The following is a 21,077-nucleotide window of genomic DNA, read 5'->3' on the forward strand; positions in this document are numbered from 1 at the left end:
GCAATACAAGAATACCAGCGTTTGATAGCCATACTTATGATTATAGAGGTCAATAACTAACTGTTGGTCCAATCGCGTGGACTGAAATTTTTCTTGTTCTTCGTTGGGCTCGTCCTCTGCCTCTGCTGCTTGTCGGTCTTAGAAAGTTCCTGTCCATGTGAAAGAGCCTTAAGTCTTAATTACATGCCCAATTGCCCATTATACTTTGCAGACCCCTTACTTCCCAACAACTTCAATCAGACTTGCTCCCACCTCCTTTCTTTCCACTCATCAAGCAACTTCCTCCCCAGTTGTCACACAAATGCAAATCACCTTCGTCTCTTTTTCTTCAACCCCCTCATATAAAAACACCATCCCTTCTCTTTTTCTTAAGCCACAATCACGCTTTCTAATTTCTCTAGCAGATATGGCTCTTGAGCCTCTGAATTCCCCATCTTCTCTGTTGTATAATGATTTAGACCTCCATTTCCTTGATCCTTGGGCTAAGAGAAAACGAACCAAGTGCTCTCGCTTGGAAAATTCCCCTACCGAAGAAGAATACTTAGCTCTCTGCCTTCTCATGCTTGCCAAAGGCACCACCACCGACAACCCACTACCACCACCACCACCACCACCACCACCGTCACCACCATCGTTAAAACTCTGCTATAGGTGCAAAGTTTGCAACAAAGCCTTCCCAACTTATCAAGCTCTGGGTGGGCACAAGGGTAGTCATCGTAAACTTGTAGGAGTAGTAGTTGACGACCACTCTTCCATTCTTTCCCCTATAGTAACTACTACTTCGAAAACTCCCTCTTCTTTCAGTTTAAGTGGCGGGGCTCACGAGTGTTCCATCTGCCATAGAACTTTTCCGTCCGGACAAGCTCTGGGCGGACACAAACGGCGCCACTATGATGGTGGCAATAATAGTGGCGGCGGCAATAGCAGTGACAGTAACAATAAAGGATCAACGGGTGTGAACTCTAGTCTGATTAGTCAACGTGACTTTGACTTGAACGTTCCTGCCCTATCGGAATTTCCATTGGTTGACGTTGGCCGCAAGCAAAAAAGAAGGAAGAGTCCTGAGATCCGGCAGCCGCCATTTACAGTTACTGAGACAGTGAAGATGCATGGAATCTACATGCGATCAGAGCTTGATCATGGTGATAATAATTAAACTATAATTTGCCTGTTTATCTTAAATTAATATAATTCATTTTTAATAATTAAAAAAAAAAAAATCTTCAGTCACCTCAATTTCATGTTGCATCTAAGCTCAGTGGTGTTAGAAACATATCACTAATTATATTAAATAATATTAAAGACATAAAGCAAGTTAAACATGAACATATCAAAGACGTGCAGAACATCAACACTTTACCTGATTCGAAGTATAATTCAACATATAATAGAATGTTAATATATATATATAGAGAGAGAGAGAGAGAGAAGGTGTTTGAGATCTATTCTTCTCTGAAAAAGAAAAAGTAAACAGTCGATTTTATTCACTTGTGAAAAATTGCAGTAATGTTCTAAAAAAACTGAAAATGGAATTTCATACCCATATATGCCAGTTTTTCAAATGAAAAATCAAATTTTCAGTTTCTCAAAATTTAACTAAGATTTGGAATTGTTTTCTTTTATGACAAAAATTCTATTTTCAACTATATTCTAATGCAAAACTAGTACTTTTTTATAATCAAAATTATGTTAAAATTTTTTTAATTTTTAAAATTGACTAATTATTTAAAAAATATTTATTTATAATAATAAAAAATTAATTATATTATAAAATAATTGAATAATGTATATTAAAAAAATTTATAATAAATAAAATTTTAAATATATTTTTACGATAATTTATTTTTTTTAATTATAAAAGATATGAATAATTTTTAATTTTTTTAAATTAAAAAATTATTAGACAAGAAACTAAATAGTAACAACAATTTAATAAAAAGACTAAGAGCAGATAAAAAAGAAAAAAAAAAAACTCAACTAATCTCTCCCACAAGACAGTACTCTCCCACAAAAGCCCTTCCTATCAAAGTCAAAAGACTAAAATGCCCTCCAAATCTCCAATTGAAATTTGGAATTTTGTCATCAACTTTAGTGTATTGGCATACCTTTATGGCTATGGTCTTCTCTAGTGCTGAAATGGGCATGCGTTAGGTGGACACAGACAAGAAGCACCGTCGCCAGTAGCTGGTTGTCAATGAATGGGTACATCATGCATATATGACTAGATGATTCACTAATTTTTCATTGATGGGGTTTGCATGCCCTTCATCTGGTAGCCAGCCCGCCCACAACTAACCACGACGTCTCTTAAGGATCTTATTTGTTTCCTTTTGTAAAACCCATTACAGCACCTAACTTTGTTTTGGGCCTACCTAGCTAAAAGTATCACATGGTCCAATCTTATCATCCCAAACATTGTCCAGGTCCATGGAAACTCTCTCACTCTCACTGTAGAGTAGAGAATTAAGCAGTTTGCAAAGGAACCTGCAATGGCAGATGTTTTAAGAAAGGAAAAAGAAAGTGAGTGTGCTGGTGAGGTGAGGAGGACTTAGAGCCATCTATCTCTCTGTGTTTGTTTGTTTTTCTGCAGCAAAAGGCTGGCAATTCATTCAAGGGTTGATTTCAGTAGAAACAGCAAAAGCAATTCACTGTCTCTTGTCATCATGCATTATCTTGATTCGTTATGTGATATCTCTGTGTCTATAAGCTAGGGTATCTAGCTATCCTCAGAGAGATGGATGATGGTTCATGTGACTTGAAGAGAAGCTATCATTACTCTCATTGTACTTTGTTAGAAAACTCTAAAGCCATTGGTCATGATTCATTTTTTTGGTACTTTCCCACTTCTAAGAAAGCCTAATTATCAGGATATGCTTGTAACTATCATATATTAACATATTTAAGTTATGGGTTTTGTGTATTGAACTAATTGGATAAACCTAATTAATCACTCACCCATATTGGCTAACTGTTCTAATTTTTGTTGAGGTAGGCAGAGAAGGTTATCCTAAGAACAGATAAGTCAAATTAGCAAAATTATTAATGGAGTAAATGGGAAATGTTAGGTTTCATTTGGATATTTTAATTGATTATCTAGAAAATGGGAATCACTAAAAACAAATTATCAAGTTGTTTTCATTAATTTAATTATTAGTTTTCCCACTTCTCATAGAAAATTGTTGCTGAGGGGTAATAGTTTTATGAGAAACTAATAGGAAACAATTCTTACAATTTCATTGAACCAGACATTACCAAGATCATGCACTGAAACTATGGGTTAATTTTAATTCTTTTTGTTGCCTTAGCATGTCAGAGAGAAATAGCTTTTAAGCTAGCATTTCAATACTATATTGACAATCATGATTAGGGTTCATGGTTCTTGCATAATATTTAAGCTTTGCTTAAATTCCCACTGCAATTAACCACAACATCAGAATCTGTGGCCATGTGCTCAGCTATAATTACCTAAATTTGAGCAACATATATAAAGCTCTCTTTTTCTCCCTCTCATATTTTGTATATGATTATAATATAAATTGGGTGAATACAAGCATACCCATCTCCTTTTTTTTTATATCAAATTTGTTTAAAAAAACATTTAATTATTAAATTATCAAACAATGGTAGACAAGTAGTTTATTTTTACTGAAATGTGTTTAAAGCTGCCCTAACACCATATAATTTATAGTAAGGATATGGTCCATTTATCAAGTCCTTATAGTTGGAAAATAAACTTATTAGACAGAAAATATTAAACATTTTTATTTAATAATTATATTAAAATATTTTAATTTTAAATTACATAACTCAATCTTTAAGATTGAATAATTATAACTAAAACTTCAAAATAAATTTGGTGATTTTGAGTTTTATCCACCTATAATAGTGATTAATTAAAAAAAAAGTAAAAAAATATATATTTAATGCATTTTATTATAATTAAAAGAATAAAACTTAAAATTATGATTTTTGGATTAATTGCTTCCAATTTTAAATATTATAATACGTAACGATATTGTTGTTGAAACTGCTGATGAGAAAAATATCTTTTTAAATATAATAGTTAAAAAATATTAAAAAATAATTTAAAATTAAATTTAATAAATTTTAATTATAAAAAATATTAAAATAATAAAATAACTTTTTATAAATTATTTTTTTTCTTAAAAGGCATGTCAAACAAAATAAGCATGTAGTCTAAAAAATTAAAATATTTAAATATATATAATTATTAATTAACGAAAATGTTATTTTCATTCATTTTCTTTTTTTTTTTTTTTTTCAATTGCAGCGATGATAATATTAGGCAAGCAAAGAGCCTTCAAGTGGTAGAGGATCACATGGCATGGGTCAAAGTCTGTGTACAGAGGCCAGGCCACACCACAAGGCGACATTTCCACAGTGTGTTTTTTTCCCTCGGCATTCCTCAGTATCAAGTGGGCACCATATCTCAAAGGATAAAGCTTGTGCTGGTATTCCATTTTTTTTCCTTCTATTCTACAGTACCTCCAAATTAGCACAAAAATGAATTCCCATATGTAATTTGTGATAATTAATCCTTTGACCACGGAAATAAAATAATTTTTTGCAAAAAATATCTATTAATATATTATAATAAATCCTCAAAAATTGCCCAAACCGACCAATTCTCATGGATAGGATCTTTCCAAGATATTGTGACCCAGAATTTTGCCTGTTTCATTAAGAGTCCTGACAATTTGTACAAGCATCAATCTCATCTTTGCATAGATTCTATTGGCAGCATTTTTTTTTCTATAATTTTTGTAGGGGTTACACATCTGCATCAGGTGTGCTAAATAAAAAGAAGTATATATATATAGTACTGGGTGAGATTCTTGATGCAAAGTAATATTAAGAAAACTAAGCATTATCATGGGGATGGGTTTAAAAGCTTATGCAAGGAGAATAATGAGCAATTGTATATAATTTTGGATTTGATTTCCTAGTGGCATTGGGGATTGGATTGGAGCATTGCATGTGATGTGAAGGGGAAAAAAATTACGGATTGGATAAGGGATTTAAAGGTTGTGGCCACAACTTGTCCACCAGAGCAAGATTTGTACCCTTCATTTTAATTGGAAAAGTAGGTTGTTCCTCTTTGTTTTCTTTCTTTGTTTTATTTTTTAAAATTTAAAATAACAGTTGAGTTATAAAAAAAATTTTATTGAAAAAAAATTTTAAAAAATTACTAAACTATACATTATTTGAAAGCAGAAATAAAATAATGTAATAACTATCACAATCTAATATTTTATTATGTATATAATAATAATAATAATAATAATAATAATAATAATAATAAAACTCCAGTGGAGACGTGCCACGGGAGTTTTATGTGATCGTAAGATTCCCAATAAATTAAAAGGAAAATTTTGCATGTACCATAATGGCTATGCTATATGGTAGTGAGTGTTGGGCACTGAAAGAGTCGTATGCATCTAAGATAAGAGTTACAGAGATGAGAATGTTAAGGTGGATGAGTGGTCATACTAGACTAGATAAAGTCCGTAATGAAAGTATTAGAGAAAAGGTAGGAGTGGTGCCAATTGAAGATAAGTTGAGAGAAGGGAGATTGAGGTGGTTTGATCATGTGAAGCGTAGACATACGGAGGCTCCAGTTAGACAAGTAGAGCACATTAGGCTAGAGGATAGAAAGAAAAAAAGGGGTAGACCTAAATTGACTTGGAGGAGAGTAGTACAGTATGACTTAGAAGCATTACACATTTCTGAGGATTTAACCCAAAATCGTTCAGAGTGGAAAAAGCGAATCCATATAGCCGACTCCAAATTTTTGGGATAAAGGCTTAGTTGAGTTGAGTTGAGTTGTATCGATGATTATGGGATAGTGATGCTTGCGATAGCGAAATGATAGTAGTGGTAGCGAGGTAAATGTGACAGTGATAGTACTGACAGTGGTAGTAATAATGGTCAAGTGGGGGGTGGGGGATGTGGTAATGGGTTGGGGTGGGGTGGGCTGGGCTGGGGGTGGAGGTGGTAGTTGTTAGATTATGGTTTTGGGGGGAGGGGGAGGGGGAGGGAGATGGGGGATGTGGAACTGGGGTGGGGTGGGGTGGGGTGGGGTGGGGGTGGGGGTGGAGGTGTTAGTTGTTAGGTTATGGTTTCCACGTGAGAATGGTAGATAGTAGTGGTGCTGGCGACCAAGTGCTTATCTGATAATGAATTTATAAAGTTTAAATTATTTTTTTGAATAAAAATATTATTTTACATGTTAAAAAAATAATTTTAAAAAATAATTTTATTATTTTAATATTTTTATTATTAAAATTTATTAAATTTAATTTTAAATTATTTTTAATATTTTTTTATTAATATATTTTAAAAAAAATTTAAAAAAAAAATTTTAAAGAGTAATGCTAATCAAGTCCTAAATATTTATAATAATAGATAACAAACGAAATAAATTAAATTTTATAATTATGATTATATTTTATTTTTATTTAATAATTATTACACATCATTTTATTTAATATTTTTTAAAATTAAAATATATTAAATTTAATTTTCAGTTAAAACTTAATTAATATATTTAAAAATATAATTTTTTCAGGAGCAATTTCAAACGCTTTATCACTTTCTGTCGTGTTAAAAAAAAAAAAAGCTAAAGTTGATGAAAGGTAAAGGAGAATCCAACTCTGGTTTTGACGTTAATGGTAAATGAAGAAATTGGCAAAAAAGGGATGCGAAGAAAAGAGACAAGCTTTCTTGGAGTTTTACTTTAAGGAATGAATATGAATATAATAAGAAAATGAGATGGATGCCATTATTATCGAAGTACGAGAGAGGGGGACGGATGGGTCGTTTTCTGGTATACAGGGGCTGTTCCTCAGTTTCTTTCTTTGGCTCACAAAAATCCAAGAATACAAAGGGAACTCACTAAAGTCAGTTTGTATTTGAGAAGGGAAACACCAAAGTCATGCATGTCAGGTTGGCTGTAGACCCAGAAAGTTAAAGAGAGAAAATCTTTAACTTTGCAAAGAAATAAAGAAAGAAAAATGGTGAGGTGAGGTGGGAAGTGGGGGCCTAGTGGTTTTTGGTTTCTCTCTTCTTTGAAAGAAACCTTGCTCTTTTTCTTTCTCCAGCCCAACAAAGTAAAATTGTTTTTCTTTTTTCCTTGTTGCCAAAGTGAATAAGGACACTTTGTTAAAACCCAATCGCTAGATTTATATAATCAAAGGTTTTTGACAAATCTACAGTGAGAGATTGGTGGTGGTGGTGGTGGGGGCGGTGGTGCTGATTCAAAGGAAAATAGGAGAGATAGGGGTGGGGAACATTCTGAGATTTGGCTGTTTGTGGGTGTATAGGCTGTGGTGCCCGTCAAAAGATTACATGACGAACAGCTCATCTTTTTGATGGGAAGTTTTTGGTTTTTGTTGGGTGGATTTTGTGGTATGTGGGGTTGCTCCTTTTGAGTTTTGTCCTGCAGGTAATAGGTCCTCTCATGCACTGAACGTCGTCTGCTTTTCTCTTCTGCAGTGTTGCTGTGGTGTGCCCATTGATGCTTATTTGATTCTTCTTTAATACTTGGCTAATTGGTAAGAAACACAAGGTCCTTTTCTTTACGACAAATTTCTGGGCCGTTTCTAGAGACACATCTTCAAGGTAAAGTACCAAATTTTGATTCTAATCCTTTTCGTCTGTTCTTTTAGCAATTATATTTCTTTTTATCCCTGTAGTTGATGATTTTCTCCAATCAGACTTCTATTATTTGCGACTGTTTTGCTTCATTTGACGTGGGTTTTATTTATTAAATATTTTTTACAAACATCTGTGCTTATATTTTCTTCTAATTAATTCTGTTTTGTGCATTAGAGCTGCTGGCTCTCACTTGTTAATACTCCAATGAGAACAATTTGTTGGTGCGAACCATTTTTTTTTATTGGGCATGTTTTCAAATTCTTGCATTTGTTGTAAAATGACTGGCAGTGATGTTCTTGGGTGGCCTTCTCAAGCTGATCATGAGTTATTGTGGTTAGGTTTTAATTGCTCTTTTTATTTTTTTTGTCACCTCTTTTTTGATTAAAGAATATAGTATGTTTTTAAGTTGATTTCTGTGTTACATATTCTTGACTTTGATTCTAGCAATATCGCTTATTCACCTCCACTTTGAAACAACTTTGTTGGTAGTGATGCTCTCGTGTACAGTCTTTTTTTTAGAAACCCCCAAATTGATGCTTCTTGTCCTCTCTTTCGGTGGTTCCCTGAACTGATACCAGGATATGCTGTTTTCTGGTTGCAGGTGTTTGTAGCTTAAATTGCAGAGCCGAAAGGGTATTTTGATTTGTAAAAGGAATTTGCATTCTGGGGTTCGGGTATTAAGGCTTTGTGGACCAGAAGAAAAGGTCTCTTAGTAGTGTGTGAGATCCACTGTTAAAAGAAAAGCAAAAGCAAGAAAGAGGTGCATAAACAAATGATACAAGGACAGTGGTGTCAGTTTAGAGTAAGGGGGGGAGTCTTTCATGCTTTAGTTTAGGCAACGTATCCTTTGTTAATCTTCTTAGTCCTGGGTCGTCGGATTCTGTTAACAATTCAAGAAGCAAGCTCACTTCACTTTGTCAGCGATCACACTCTCCTCCATTTAGTCATTTCTCTCTTTCCCACTTTGGCGTTTGGGCAAGATTTCGGTCACATTAAGAACTCATCATCAGGCTTTCTTTGATCCATTCTCTTTGACTTAAACAGCTGGTTAATTTTAGGAGTTAAATATCATTTCTGGGTGTTTTTCCCCTTTCCCCTTCTTTCTTTTCTTCCTTGAAGTCTTCGGTGTGGTTTTGCTTCTCTAATTGTTGGTTTGGTAGAAGTTGGAAATCAGATTCTTGAAGGGGAAACAGAGGTGCTGATCTTTATTTGGCAAAATGAAGTTCATGAAACTTGGATCGAAGCCTGACTCGTTTCAGCCGGATGGGGACAATATTAGGTGAGTCGTAGATCCCTCTTTTGGTATCTTCTAATTTTATATTGTGATATCTGGGAACTGGCACTAGGGTTCAAATCTATCAATGAAACTCCCTGTTCCCTAATTATCTACCGTATATAACTGATTTTCTTTTTGACCTTAACTTGTCTCCTTTTTTTTTTTCCAAATAAGTTATTTTCATGTGTCTTGCGTGTTGATGTTTAACTGTTGTTTTACTTCTATGGATGTTCAATTTTGTTGCATTAGGAAAGAAAAAGAAAGTCTAATTTGCTAATTTAAGAGTAGTTTTTCTTCACTGAAAATCAGTCCTTTCAATTTCAACTAATTTGATACAAGCTTGGCATCTTGTATTGTTTAGACAAATTATTTCAAGCTATACCCTTTTTGGGCTTGGTTTGTCATTCTATAAATGTTTTTTCCCCTTACTCTCTGTTGCTCTTTTAGATGTCCCCTCTGTTAGTTAAAATAATACATGTATTCCCCTGTTTTTCGATTGATTTCAGGAGTGTTAACTTGAGCTGTTCAATTAGCCTTATTGTGTTAAGAGGAAATAGGTTTAAGTATATCATCATTGCTTAAAGATATATAACTATGCTCATAATGAACGCTTGCTGCTCAATTGTGCCTATTTAGTGGTACAAAAACATAGTCTAACTTAAGACTTAAATGAGGAATTCTTCTCTCTCCAGCTCTCTTTTTTCTTCCTCCTTTGTGTGTATATGTGCAAGTGCATAGTTTGGCTGGTTTCTTGAGGGACCAAACTGTTGTAGGACTAGCTTTTTTGTTCATAATTCTTGTTTATTTTAATCCCATTTGAGATTTAACATGATAAATTCTTCTAAGATGACTTGGAGAACACTGTCATAGAAAGATATTTTATTGCCAATGATTTTCTTGTTCAACTATCTAAAAAAGTGTATTGGCAATGGCATTCATGTATTCACATTAAGCAGGCAATTTAGGTGTTATTTTGCTAGCAGAGCAAAATAAATTATTCAAGGACTAAATGTATAATATTTCTTTGGGTTTAGATTCCATCTTACTAGTAAGGAAAGAACCATAATGGTTTGAACAAAATGTTCCCTTAGAGATCTCTGATGTGCCCATTTCACTAGCAGCTAACTGGTAGCGTGGAGTCCTTGAAAAAGTGAAAAGCAGAATAAGCAAATGGTTTGTATCAAAGATCAATGAAGACGCTCAATTTATTATGTTAACAATTCTTCTATCCTCAAACAAAATACTGTCATATGAGCAATAATCTTATTTCATTGCATTTCCAACACTGGTATCTTTCAATGTTTCACTGAAACCTAACTCAATGATTGGCGTTATCTGTTAGATTAAGTAAATTTTTATGGAGTTTGTTGGCAACTGATTGGAAGAACTTCTATATGTCCAGGCTTGTAGCAACTGAGCTGGCGACTGATATAGTTATTAGTGTTGGAGATGTGAAATTCTATCTGCACAAGGTATGAATTCTATTTGATTTTGAACTGGGTGCTATCTTGTACAATAATTTGCCAGTTACCATGCATAAGACACAAGGAATATGCACGAGTCAATAGTGTTTCAAACTTATTAATGGTGCTATGAAAAATGGTAGATCATTTTGGTATTAATGACTGGGTCTATTCCATATCGTGTTATGTTCCCTCCTCCTTGAACACTATGATCCAAAAGTTGAGAATATAATACATGAAGGATTCTTTTTGGCTAAAAATTACGTTGGTTGTTTTGCTCTACTGGTTCCATGGACAATAAGTTGTAGCTCGAACCATCTTAATAACTTCCTACTTGTTCTTTTTGTTTATTTTTATTTATTTGAATACATAAAATGCTCCTGCTTTATAATCATACCAGCTATGCCTTATATAATATCAATATAGTTACCTGTATTGGATTTAGGTGATCAGAATTTTTGTTTGATTGTCCTAATTTCTAAAATATTTCTGTAGTTTCCGCTGCTGTCCAAAAGTGCGCATCTGCAGAAGCTGGTTGCAAACACAAACGATGAGAATATCGATGAAATTCACATCCAGGATATTCCTGGTGGACCTGCTGCTTTTGAGATATGTGCAAAGTTTTGTTATGGTATGACAGTCACTCTTAATGCATACAATGTGGTTGCAGCTCGATGTGCAGCGGAGTACCTTGAAATGTATGAAACTGTTGAGAAAGGAAACCTCATCTACAAGATTGAAGTCTTCCTTAATTCTAGCATCTTCCGCAGTTGGAAAGACTCAATTATTGTTCTTCAAACCACAAAGTCCCTTCTTCCCTGGGCTGAGGAGTTAAAGCTGGTCAGCCATTGCCTGGATTCAATAGCTTCAAAGGCTTGCATTGATACTTCCAAGGTGGAATGGTCATACACATATAATAGGAGAAAGCTCCCATCTGAGAATGGGAAGGATCCCATCTGGAATGGTGTAAGAAAACCCCAAACAGTTCCTAAAGATTGGTGGGTAGAAGATCTCTGTGAGCTTCAGATTGATTTATATAGAAGGGTAATTACAACAATCAAAACAAAAGGAAGAGTCTCTGGTGATGTTATTGGAGAAGCCCTGAATGCATATGCCTTGAGAAGATTGCCAGGTTTTAGTAAGGGAATAGTACAGAGCAGTGACATCATGAAATATAGATCACTGGCAGAAGCCATTGTGTGGCTACTGCCAACAGAGAAAGGCAGTGTTCCCTGCACTTTTATGCTTAGGTTGTTAAGAGCAGCGTTTCTGTTAGAATGTGGGGAGATGGAAAAAAACGAACTGATGAAAAGGATTGGCCAGCAGCTAGAGGATGCTACAGTGGCTGATCTTTTGATTCATGCCTCAGCAGGGGAAACAACAATGTATAATGTTGATATTGTGCAAAGCTTAGTAGAGGAGTTTGTGACAAATAAGCAGAATGCTCAGAGTGATTTTCTCATGGAAAATGAGTACCAGGAGAGTAGAAGCCCAAAGTTAGGATCAGATGCTTCCAAGATGCAAGTAGCAAAGTTGGTGGATGGCTATCTTGCTGAAATTGCACGAGATCCCAATCTACCTCTTTCAAAGTTCGTCAATCTTGCAGAAATGATCTCGAGTTTCCCAAGACCATTGCATGATGGACTTTATCGTGCCATTGATATGTATCTTAAGGTAAGTTCCTGAACATTCTATATCATGCTGGCCTTTAAGTGCACTTAATAAATTGATTTTTATTGTACTATTTGTTTGCATCAAGAAGTGCACATTCAAGCATGTATAGAAGAAGAGCATCAAATATCTTTACCCTTGATCCTTGGCTTTGCTTGCAAGTTACAATAACAAGCAACCAATTATCATTTTGTCTAATTTTTTTTTTTTCCTTTTCTTGCTTGTTTGAGTTATTCTGACAAGCAGATTTGTGCTGCATTTTTTAAAATTCCTGATGTTCTAAAAAATATGATTTGCAAAGTACTATGTCATTATACCTAGATATGTGCTGTTGTCATAATTTTATCATGTTTTAGGTTAGACCAAGCCGAAGTTATTGGGTCCAAACCGATTTTTTCCCTAAAAGAGAAATTTGGAAAGAATTTTTTTTAGACTGGAACTGAAACCGGGGGACCCTTCTATCTGGTTCTGGTCCCCTTAACCATGGAACCGGGCCAACAACAGGTCTGTGTTAAGTGTGTTCTTTTAAGGGTTAAAGGACAAAGCTGGCAGTGTTGTTTGCTTCAAGTTATTTGTAGGCATCTTTTTTGCCTAATTCTTGCCATTGAAATAGCATCATTTTACATTAGGAAGACAGACATCATTTGGATTGACTTGATTCTCTATGCATATGCCACTTAAATATCAAGAAATAATCACTATTTGACTTGAAAATTACCTATATATATATATATATATATATATATATATAAGGTTGAATTGTATATGTAATTTTTGTGAATCGTGTATATAATGAAGCCCAACTCACAAAAAGCATACAAAGGCCATTTAAGGCTTTTACATATTCATTCCCCTCTCTTTCTCTTCTCCCTTTTTTTTAATCTAAATTATGTTAGCTCTGAAAATTTTGTATTGGAATTCACATGTTAGGTAAGAACAGCTGGTTCTTACTTGAACTGGTTTCAAAGTAATTGCTATAACTGACTGTTATTATTTGGTGCAGGAACACCAAGGGATTAGCAAGAGTGAGAGAAAGAGAATATGCAGATTGATGGATTGCAGGAAGTTGTCGGGGGAAGCCTGCATGCATGCTGTGCAAAATGAGCGGCTTCCCTTGCGGGTGGTTGTGCAGGTCCTCTTCTTTGAGCAGGTTAGGCAAGCAACATCAACTGCTGGCAACAGCACACCAGAACTACCTAGATCCATTAGGGCATTACTCCCTGGCGGATCTCATGAGAGCTCAAGGTCTAATACAACCAACACAGAAGAGGAATGGGATGCTGTGCCGACAGCCGAAGATATAATGGCTTTGAAAGGTGAACTTGCTACCCTACGATTAGGCAGGAGTGATAGAAATCTGAATGATGGTGTTAAAAATGATGTTGAAAAAGCTACAGCCAATAAAATGAGAGGTTTAGTAATGTCGAAGATCTTCACAAAGCTCTGGTCAAGCAAAGAACGAAATGGTGAGATTAGCAGCTCTGATACATCAGAGAGTCCTGGTTCTGCTACTGCAGAAGAAACAAAATCCACTCCTTCCAGAAGCAGGAGGCATTCTGTATCGTAGCCACAAATGCACATGAGCTGAACTAGATTATGGATCTCTTGGCTTGTAAAATTATCGCTTAATTGACCATCAGGAAATTAGAAGAACCCACTTCGTCCAGTTGTTTTTTTGCTGGAATTTTTCATGCAAAATAGGCAAATTTGAAGGGAATGGGAACTGATTTCTCTGTGATGTTACTATCAATTTTTGGTTCTGCATAGACATGGGACTACCTAATTCTCACAGTTCTTTCTGATTAAGAGATGGAACTCTGATAATGACCAGATTTTGACGTGCTATAACTGGAAAGGAGCTACCAAGTTCCTCTTTTGCATTGGTTCAGGATAATATCAACTCTCAATTAACCCACAATAAGATGATTGAAAAATAAAAGTTTCACAAGATCATGAAGTTCAGCAACGGTACCCCACATTTCTTTCTGGAGTTTCTTGTCAAGTCTTCGAACCTGCTGAGTGCTGGCATTTTAGGGCAAGTGAAACTTTTCTCTAACTACTTTGAAAGCGAAGTAATATCACATAGTGCCCATGAAAGCTTATATGCATATCTTGTTCTTAATCTTGGACATGGAGGTTGACATTTCTTGAATCTTTCTTTTATCTACAAATATTTTCCTATGATTGGATGGAAAACTAATGGTCGATAAGCGATTTCTTTGGATTCAGAGCCGACATTGTCATTGAGGTCCAATTTGGCCCATTAGGTTCTGTATTACTTATTAATGGGCCATAGATTTGTTTCATCCTCGAATGTAGTTCAACACCAGGTTGCTCTATTTCTTGGTTAATTGGATTCCATTTCCTACCTATTTTGATTTATTTCTTGTGATGCTATATAGAAATCTTGAAGAAGAAGCAACATCACCATGAAATTAATAACAATATAAAAGCAAGAGTAATACCATTATTAAAATCTTGGAAGGATAAGGGCACATTAAGTATTGTTTAACTTACCAATGGCATCTTATCGTTGATGCTTAGACCTAACCCAACTCATTTAATCTATGCAAAATTGACCTTGACTTTTTTCAGTGCTTGCCCAAAATTAAGCAATATCAAAACCCCAATTCATATCTATCAAGTTGCAACTACAAATTAATATAACTATATTTTAAAACTCAAAAGTCCTTGAAGCTTGGTCCAAGCAAACATTAGTCAATGTGGGTTGTTGTTATTGTTCTTCTTCTTCTTCTTCTTCATCTTTATTCCAATTCTCAAAGATAGAAAAGCAACGGAATATGATCAAGTGGGTTGGTTGCCTCAAAAGATGCTTTTGACAACTTTCTTTTTTCCTTCTTGAGACAATCAAATCTCTTATACCTGACATCAAACACTACCTAACACCAATTTCTCTTCATTAAAACCCCAATTGCCAATTCCTCAAGTGAAAGATAGGAACTTGTCCTAAAAGGGGCATTAAAATGATGGGCCACTTTGTTCATTGACTTGCCAAGAAGACTAGCAAAGCTAAGGGAGAGGAGAGAGCCAACCATGTTTGTGTATAATTTGCAAATAATTAATATTTCATCAATCAGACTATAGAGCTCTCGTCTTCAAATCTCCTCATCTACCCATTTTAAAATTATTCTCCTTTGTGGTCCACAATTATTATATAACTTATTCTACTTCTATTAAATAAATAATAATAATAATAATAATAATATTTCTCTTTACCATTCCTTATTTCCTTTTACCTAAACCACTCATATAATTTTCTGGGTTAGAAAAAAAGAAGGGTCATTACTCATTACCCATTCAAAAACTAAGCTTTTCATTAATCATTTTCATATGAAAGTGGAAGCCCTCTGTTTAGGGACATATCTTTTCCCAAGAAACATAATAATTGGACTAATTCACACCTAAACATGATGTTTAACCATATTAATAAGGTTAATTTGACAAGCAATGATGGAGACAAGCCCAGTCAATACTTGCCTAACACTTTAACAAACCTACTCGTTAGCCTAATTCCTGCTTTATGGTGCCCTTAATAGTATTAAGAGTAATCAAACCTTGTCCATACTTCAAACTATATATTTTTTTTGTTGTTTTCTTGTATTATTGCTAAGGTTAAATAATACAAAAGGGCCTGTCAATCTCCCTTATATATAATTTGATTTATTAATTGGCCATAGATTTATTACTTTCTAAATACCCTGATTCCTATTTTTTTAAACTAATATTGATCAAATAAGAACCCAAACTACCAAACCAAACAATTCAATTTAGGTTTCACCCAACCATGATTAAGAACTGAACCGTCTGTTAATATCCCACGTTGATTTGGGATAGGGTAATGTGCCTTTATATTGTCTTATGCAGTTTTTTATCTTTTAAGTTACTTTTTGAAGGTGAGTTTGATTTAATCTATTTTTTTTAAAATGATATTAGAGCCTTTTTAACCAATATTAGATTTCTTATAAATGTTTTATGCTCTAAGTATTTGGTTCTGAGCGTGAGAGATATGTTAATATCTCATTAATTTCGAATAAAAGTAATCGGCCATTTATAAAATTTTAGACATCTTTTTTATTTAAATTAACTTTTGAAAATGAGTTAAGTTCAACTCATTTTCTTGGGGGGTGGTGAGAGATATGCATGAATGTATAAAAAATTTTATAATGTGTTATATTATAAAACAAAATAACAATTACATGATGATTATTTATTAGTCTATCAATTAATATGTTAGTAATATATATATATATAAAGCTAAGCCTTGAAGTACAGAAATATATAGAGAATCTCATTAGAGGGAAAAAGGGAAGGTAATTTCGCGGCAGCTTAAGATTAGGATAAGGAATTGAATTCCCTGCTAAAATCATTGGGCAATCCAATTCATGAACCGTTAAAGTAAAAGCCAAGGAAGAGATCAAAATTGGAGTCAATTCATAATTAAAGAAATGGATAAAACAGTTACCACAATCCAGGTAGGCCAAAAGAGGTTGTTCAGTTCAGCCGTCCAATTCTTGAATTGGTGCTTCCTTTACTTTTTCTTGGATTTTGACCTTTAGTTTTACAGTAATATTAGTATGGAAAATCTTTAACTCAACAGCTGGAAATCAAAATCAAACCCATTTTTGTAATACTTGTCAGAAACCATTAATTTCATATCTCATGAATCATGATCCCTCACCTTCCCTTTCTACTCTGCTAAATCCCGTGAAGTCCCAAACCCATTCCCCACTTGTCAACTTCCTTCTTTCTTCTCACTCTACTCTCCTCTCACAGGCGTTTATTGCATGCTTAACCTACCCTCCTTTTTTCTCCCACCTTTGACAAATATAATAAAATTTATTACTTGAATCTTCATATATTTTTAACCTTCAAATATCTCGAAAAAGGCGTTAACGTCCCTATAATTTATTAAAATTAACAAATCTAAAGAGGAGAAAAGGGCAAAAACAGGGGAGGGTAAAAGATGAAAACAAAGGTGTCAAAGAGAGTGGGTATGGTTTAATTTTTTTAGTAGAATTTTTGTTTGTGTTAAATGATGGGAGTTGAAAGGGAAGACAATTGGGTACCCATTTTGTTATTTGGTTCCAACAACGTCACAATCAAAGAACCTCCAAAATGGTCCATGGTTCCAAACTAAAGCCACCAAAACGAGGGAAAAGGAAAAGGGTCCTTGTGGAAAGGAAAAGACGAGGAAGCAAAAATACCTTAGAACCACTCGTACCATCTTTCTCTCTCAATGCAAACCCACAGCAGCAAAAGCGAAATCTCCCGTCAATTTCAACAATATATTATAAAGGCAAAGCCCTTAAAAAGAATCCCACAACACTGCCAAAGTTCATCCACATAAAAAAGTTGTCCAATATAACTATGTCTTTGTAATCTATGAATATATTTTTGGGGCACACTTGAAGGACGCCTTTGCCCTTTCATTAGGACAATTTCTGGTCCAACATGCTTAATGGGTAGACTTTGTTTTCTTGCTTTGATCCACTGACCCTAATTAGAAAAGTACTACGAACCCATTCAACCAGAGGAAAAAAGGATCAATAAGGCCTATATAATCAAAGAAAGGGAATAACTGATACGACCAAAAGGAGTCTTATTCTTGAATGGAAGAAATAAAAAGAGAAGTTACTGCATGGAACACAATTGTGTTCAGGGGTGAGGAGGATATTCCAATTTCACCTTACCATCTCTATCTCAACTTATTTTGGAATATTAAGTAAAGAAGGTAGATAAACCATTCACATATCAAACTAAGGCTCCGTTTGGCTTCTTGAGGATCTAAAAAGCCAAATCCATTTACAAAAAGTTGACAAGTAAACAAAAGTCGGGATATTCCTCCCTACAACAAAAACCCATAGCTTCTAATTCCCTCTTTTTCAATCCCCCAAGGCCAAAATCCTCCACATTAAAACCCCTAATAAAAACACAAAAATAAAGAAGAAATAATATAAAAAAAAGGCTTTTTTTTATTTTGCCTTTGTGTTGTACCTCTATTAATTTAGCTTTTTTATATTTTCTTCTTTGATATGACTTTTACAAGTCTAGAACTCTCTAGGGTCCACAAAAATGGCCACGCCAGGGGGTGATTTGGTCCAGTCACCGATGAACCCGTCACTGTAGTCTTCCCCCAGCCTCTTGATGCACCATAAGTCCTCAGCGCACGATAGCATTTTCCAGTGTGGAATTCCTAACTTAAGTCGTTCGCGACTCGACACCTCCGTAGCCACCACACCACAACCACGCTCCTTCGCCAGGTTATGCGCGTGCGCACAAAGCGCCTTTACCATTTTCACCGCGCGTGGGCCTTCACCTCCAAGACCATACAAAAAATGCAACCCAAACGGCCTGAACACCTCGGGCACCGATGGCAACCTTAAAAACGGCAACGCCTTGTCAACCATTCTCGTCGTTTTAGCAAACGCGCGCTTTACGATCGACACTCCACGGACTTCCAGTGTAAACACGTCCTTACAGTTCCACACGCTTAGCACGGCCCAAGAGTCAGGTGGGTCGGACAAAAACTTATCAAACCCGGGCCAGGAATCTGATTTATATTTGCCACGTGGCACGGCCAAGAAGGTGCCCAAGCTGAGTTTGTTATTAAGCACCGAGTCAATGTCGCGGGGGAAGAATTCTATGGTGGAGAAACGGCTACGATAGAGCAATTCCGCATCGTGAGGGGCGAGTTGGAAGATGGTGATTCTTTTGGAAACGGCAAGTCTGTGAGCAAAGACCGGGTTAACGAGAATTGAAGGCGTACGGAACTTTGAGTAACCGCATTTGTCGGTGAACAGCTTAACGGAAGCGTGATTGTCGTTTTCCGTTGCCAAGTAGGAATATTCAGCGCCGTTTTCACGAAACCAGTCCTCCATGGTGCGCACCAGTTTTAAGCCTATTCCCATTCTCCTGCATTAATTAAAAAAAAAATTAAAAATTAATATAATACACAAAAAACCAAAGAGATGTTTTGAGTAGAATGTTAAAATAAAGAGTAAACGTCATTAAGGCCCAATAATTGGATGCAATTGTGATTAATGATAATAGTTTAATAAAGCTGTCGTTTCGTTTTTGCTTCCGGGAAATTGGAAACGCAGATTTTTAAATTAAATTTGAAATAAGAAGACGACGTCGTCGCATAGAATTTGAAAGGTAGTAGTCTTACTTACCGATGGGAAGGAGAAACGCGCAGGCCTAAGATGTAAGCGAGTTTAGTGTAGACAGGGAGAGGTTTTGGAGGGTCATTGTTATTGGTGGTGGCGGTGGTGGAGGTGGCGGCGATTTTGACGTGTCTAGAAAGCTTTTTGCCACAGGTAACGGTTTTGATGCAACCTCTTATCATACCCACTATCTCCTCACCCAACTCAGCCACCTATATTCAATACACAAAAACCAGACACATCAGAAAAGAGAAGAAGAAGAGGATAGCATTTATTATTAAAAACAAAATAAAAAAGAAAAAAAAATACCAATTCATGGGTTAGTGCCTTTTCATTTTATCTTTCATTTTTTTTTTAATTTTTAAAAATCAAAACTTCATGATTATTATAATTAACCATTAACATATATACGTAAAAACGAAATGGGTATTGGGTTGTTTATAGCAAATGAGAAAGGACAAAAGAGTGAAAATGGACAAGGTATAGTATTGTGGGTATGTATGTACCAGCATGAGGAAAGCAGGGGAGTGGCGGACCCTGCAAATTGGGTCACCCAAGAGGTCGGTGAAGAGAGAGAGCTTCCCGCTGGGACCAACCTCACATCTTCTCTCCACTTCTTCAACACCCACTCGATCTCTGCTCGGATCAAACTCTCTCACAACTATCATTCTCTCCTCTGCCATGCTAATAATACCAAACTAAACCAATCAAAACAAACCCAATAGCCAAGCTTCTTCGTTTCTTTGGTACGCAGAGGATCAGGGTTTTTGTGTATATATAGAGATACAAGGAGGGGGAGGGCTGAGAGACTTGTTGAAACTATATTATAATAATAATAATAAGAAGAAGAACAACGACAACGCGTGAAATAAGCAAGGAAATAGAAAGAACAGGGGCTAAGCTAGGACTTCGAAATTAGTCAAACCATGAAGAGAGGAAAAATAGGAAAGAAAAAAAATGGAGGAATTTGATTTTTGAACTGCTTATCCGTATCATAACAACTCATAGGAGACACCCTGGAGAAAAGGGGGGGAAAACCCAGAAGGGGATTGTAAACGTTAATAAGCTTCTTTTTCTCTTCTGTTTCCTCTTATTCTTTCTTCTTCCTCCACTTGCTGCAGTAGTTCGCTTTCTTTAGGCAAGTGAGTAGTTCATCATTGCAGAGGTACAAGTGCTTATAAATACCTGATCTGCTTCATGTCTCCCTTTTTTTTTAATAAATAAAAATGTTCTCTCTCATTTGCTTTTTTTTTTTTGCATTAAATTAAATTAATGGAGGGCTTTTTGAAGTCCCTGTCCCTTCTAATATCTCTGGTGATTGTCCAGTACTAGCAATAATAAAATGATTTTATCTAAAATGAATATATAGTAATGGGTAATGGGGTAGTGAAATAATAATAATCATGAAACGAAAAGAAGCAGGAGAGCAAATGGCGGCTATGGCTGCGCAGTCTTGTGGGTGCAGCTGTTTGCTCACTCTCTTTTAATTTTAATCATTTTATTTCTATGGAAAGAGGCGTTCCCATCATGACCCCATTTGTAATCATTACCTTTTCACTCCCCTCCTTTTCTCTCTCTCCCACTTCTCACTTCCCCCTTCTTCTCCCCTCCATGATCATCATCACATCATCATGATCATCTCCATATATACACATATCCATTCATACCATTTTACATATATGTAGTCATAGATTTATCATTTTTTGGTACGTTTTGTTCTCCTTTTAGAGAATGTCAGCTAACAGAAGATGACCAAAATAAAGACTCTGTTACATGAATAATATGATTTTATTTGCTAAATTAATT

General features: G+C 35.3%; 3 protein-coding genes across 4 annotated transcripts; 2 read left to right on the forward strand and 1 right to left on the reverse strand.

Moving 5' to 3' along the window:
* Window positions 1-255: 255 nt before the first annotated feature.
* LOC110650523 (zinc finger protein ZAT10-like) lies at window positions 256-1,236 on the forward strand. The gene has a single exon (XM_021805525.2). It carries the CDS (start codon window positions 302-304, stop codon window positions 1,154-1,156), a length of 855 nt encoding a protein of 284 aa, XP_021661217.2. The 5' UTR covers window positions 256-301; the 3' UTR covers window positions 1,157-1,236.
* Window positions 1,237-6,794: 5,558 nt separating this feature from the next.
* Window positions 6,795-13,837, forward strand: LOC110650521 (BTB/POZ domain-containing protein NPY5). Of its 2 annotated transcripts, XM_021805522.2 has the most exons (6): window positions 6,795-7,428; window positions 7,516-7,641; window positions 8,279-8,956; window positions 10,356-10,425; window positions 10,912-12,090; window positions 13,091-13,837. In XM_021805522.2, exons 3-6 carry the CDS (start codon window positions 8,895-8,897, stop codon window positions 13,652-13,654), a joined length of 1,875 nt encoding a protein of 624 aa, XP_021661214.2. In that variant the 5' UTR covers window positions 6,795-7,428; window positions 7,516-7,641; window positions 8,279-8,894; the 3' UTR covers window positions 13,655-13,837. The 2 variants fall into 2 exon arrangements, with proteins under 2 accessions (XP_021661214.2, XP_021661215.2); XM_021805523.2 differs by lacking the exons at window positions 6,795-7,428; window positions 7,516-7,641 and adding an exon at window positions 7,706-8,010.
* A 3,994-nt stretch (window positions 13,838-17,831) lies between these two features.
* Window positions 17,832-20,615, reverse strand: LOC110650520 (probable N-acetyltransferase HLS1). The gene is made up of 3 exons (XM_021805521.2): window positions 19,778-20,615; window positions 19,281-19,483; window positions 17,832-19,020 (listed from the first exon to the last, which is right to left on the reverse strand). The coding sequence occupies exons 1-3, from the start codon at window positions 19,952-19,954 to the stop codon at window positions 18,156-18,158; spliced, it is 1,245 nt and encodes a 414-aa protein (XP_021661213.2). The 5' UTR covers window positions 19,955-20,615; the 3' UTR covers window positions 17,832-18,155.
* Between the last annotated feature and the right edge of the window lie 462 nt (window positions 20,616-21,077).

This window comes from Hevea brasiliensis, chromosome 10 (assembly GCF_030052815.1).
Source record: "Hevea brasiliensis isolate MT/VB/25A 57/8 chromosome 10, ASM3005281v1, whole genome shotgun sequence".
Classification (NCBI taxonomy): domain Eukaryota; kingdom Viridiplantae; phylum Streptophyta; class Magnoliopsida; order Malpighiales; family Euphorbiaceae; genus Hevea; species Hevea brasiliensis.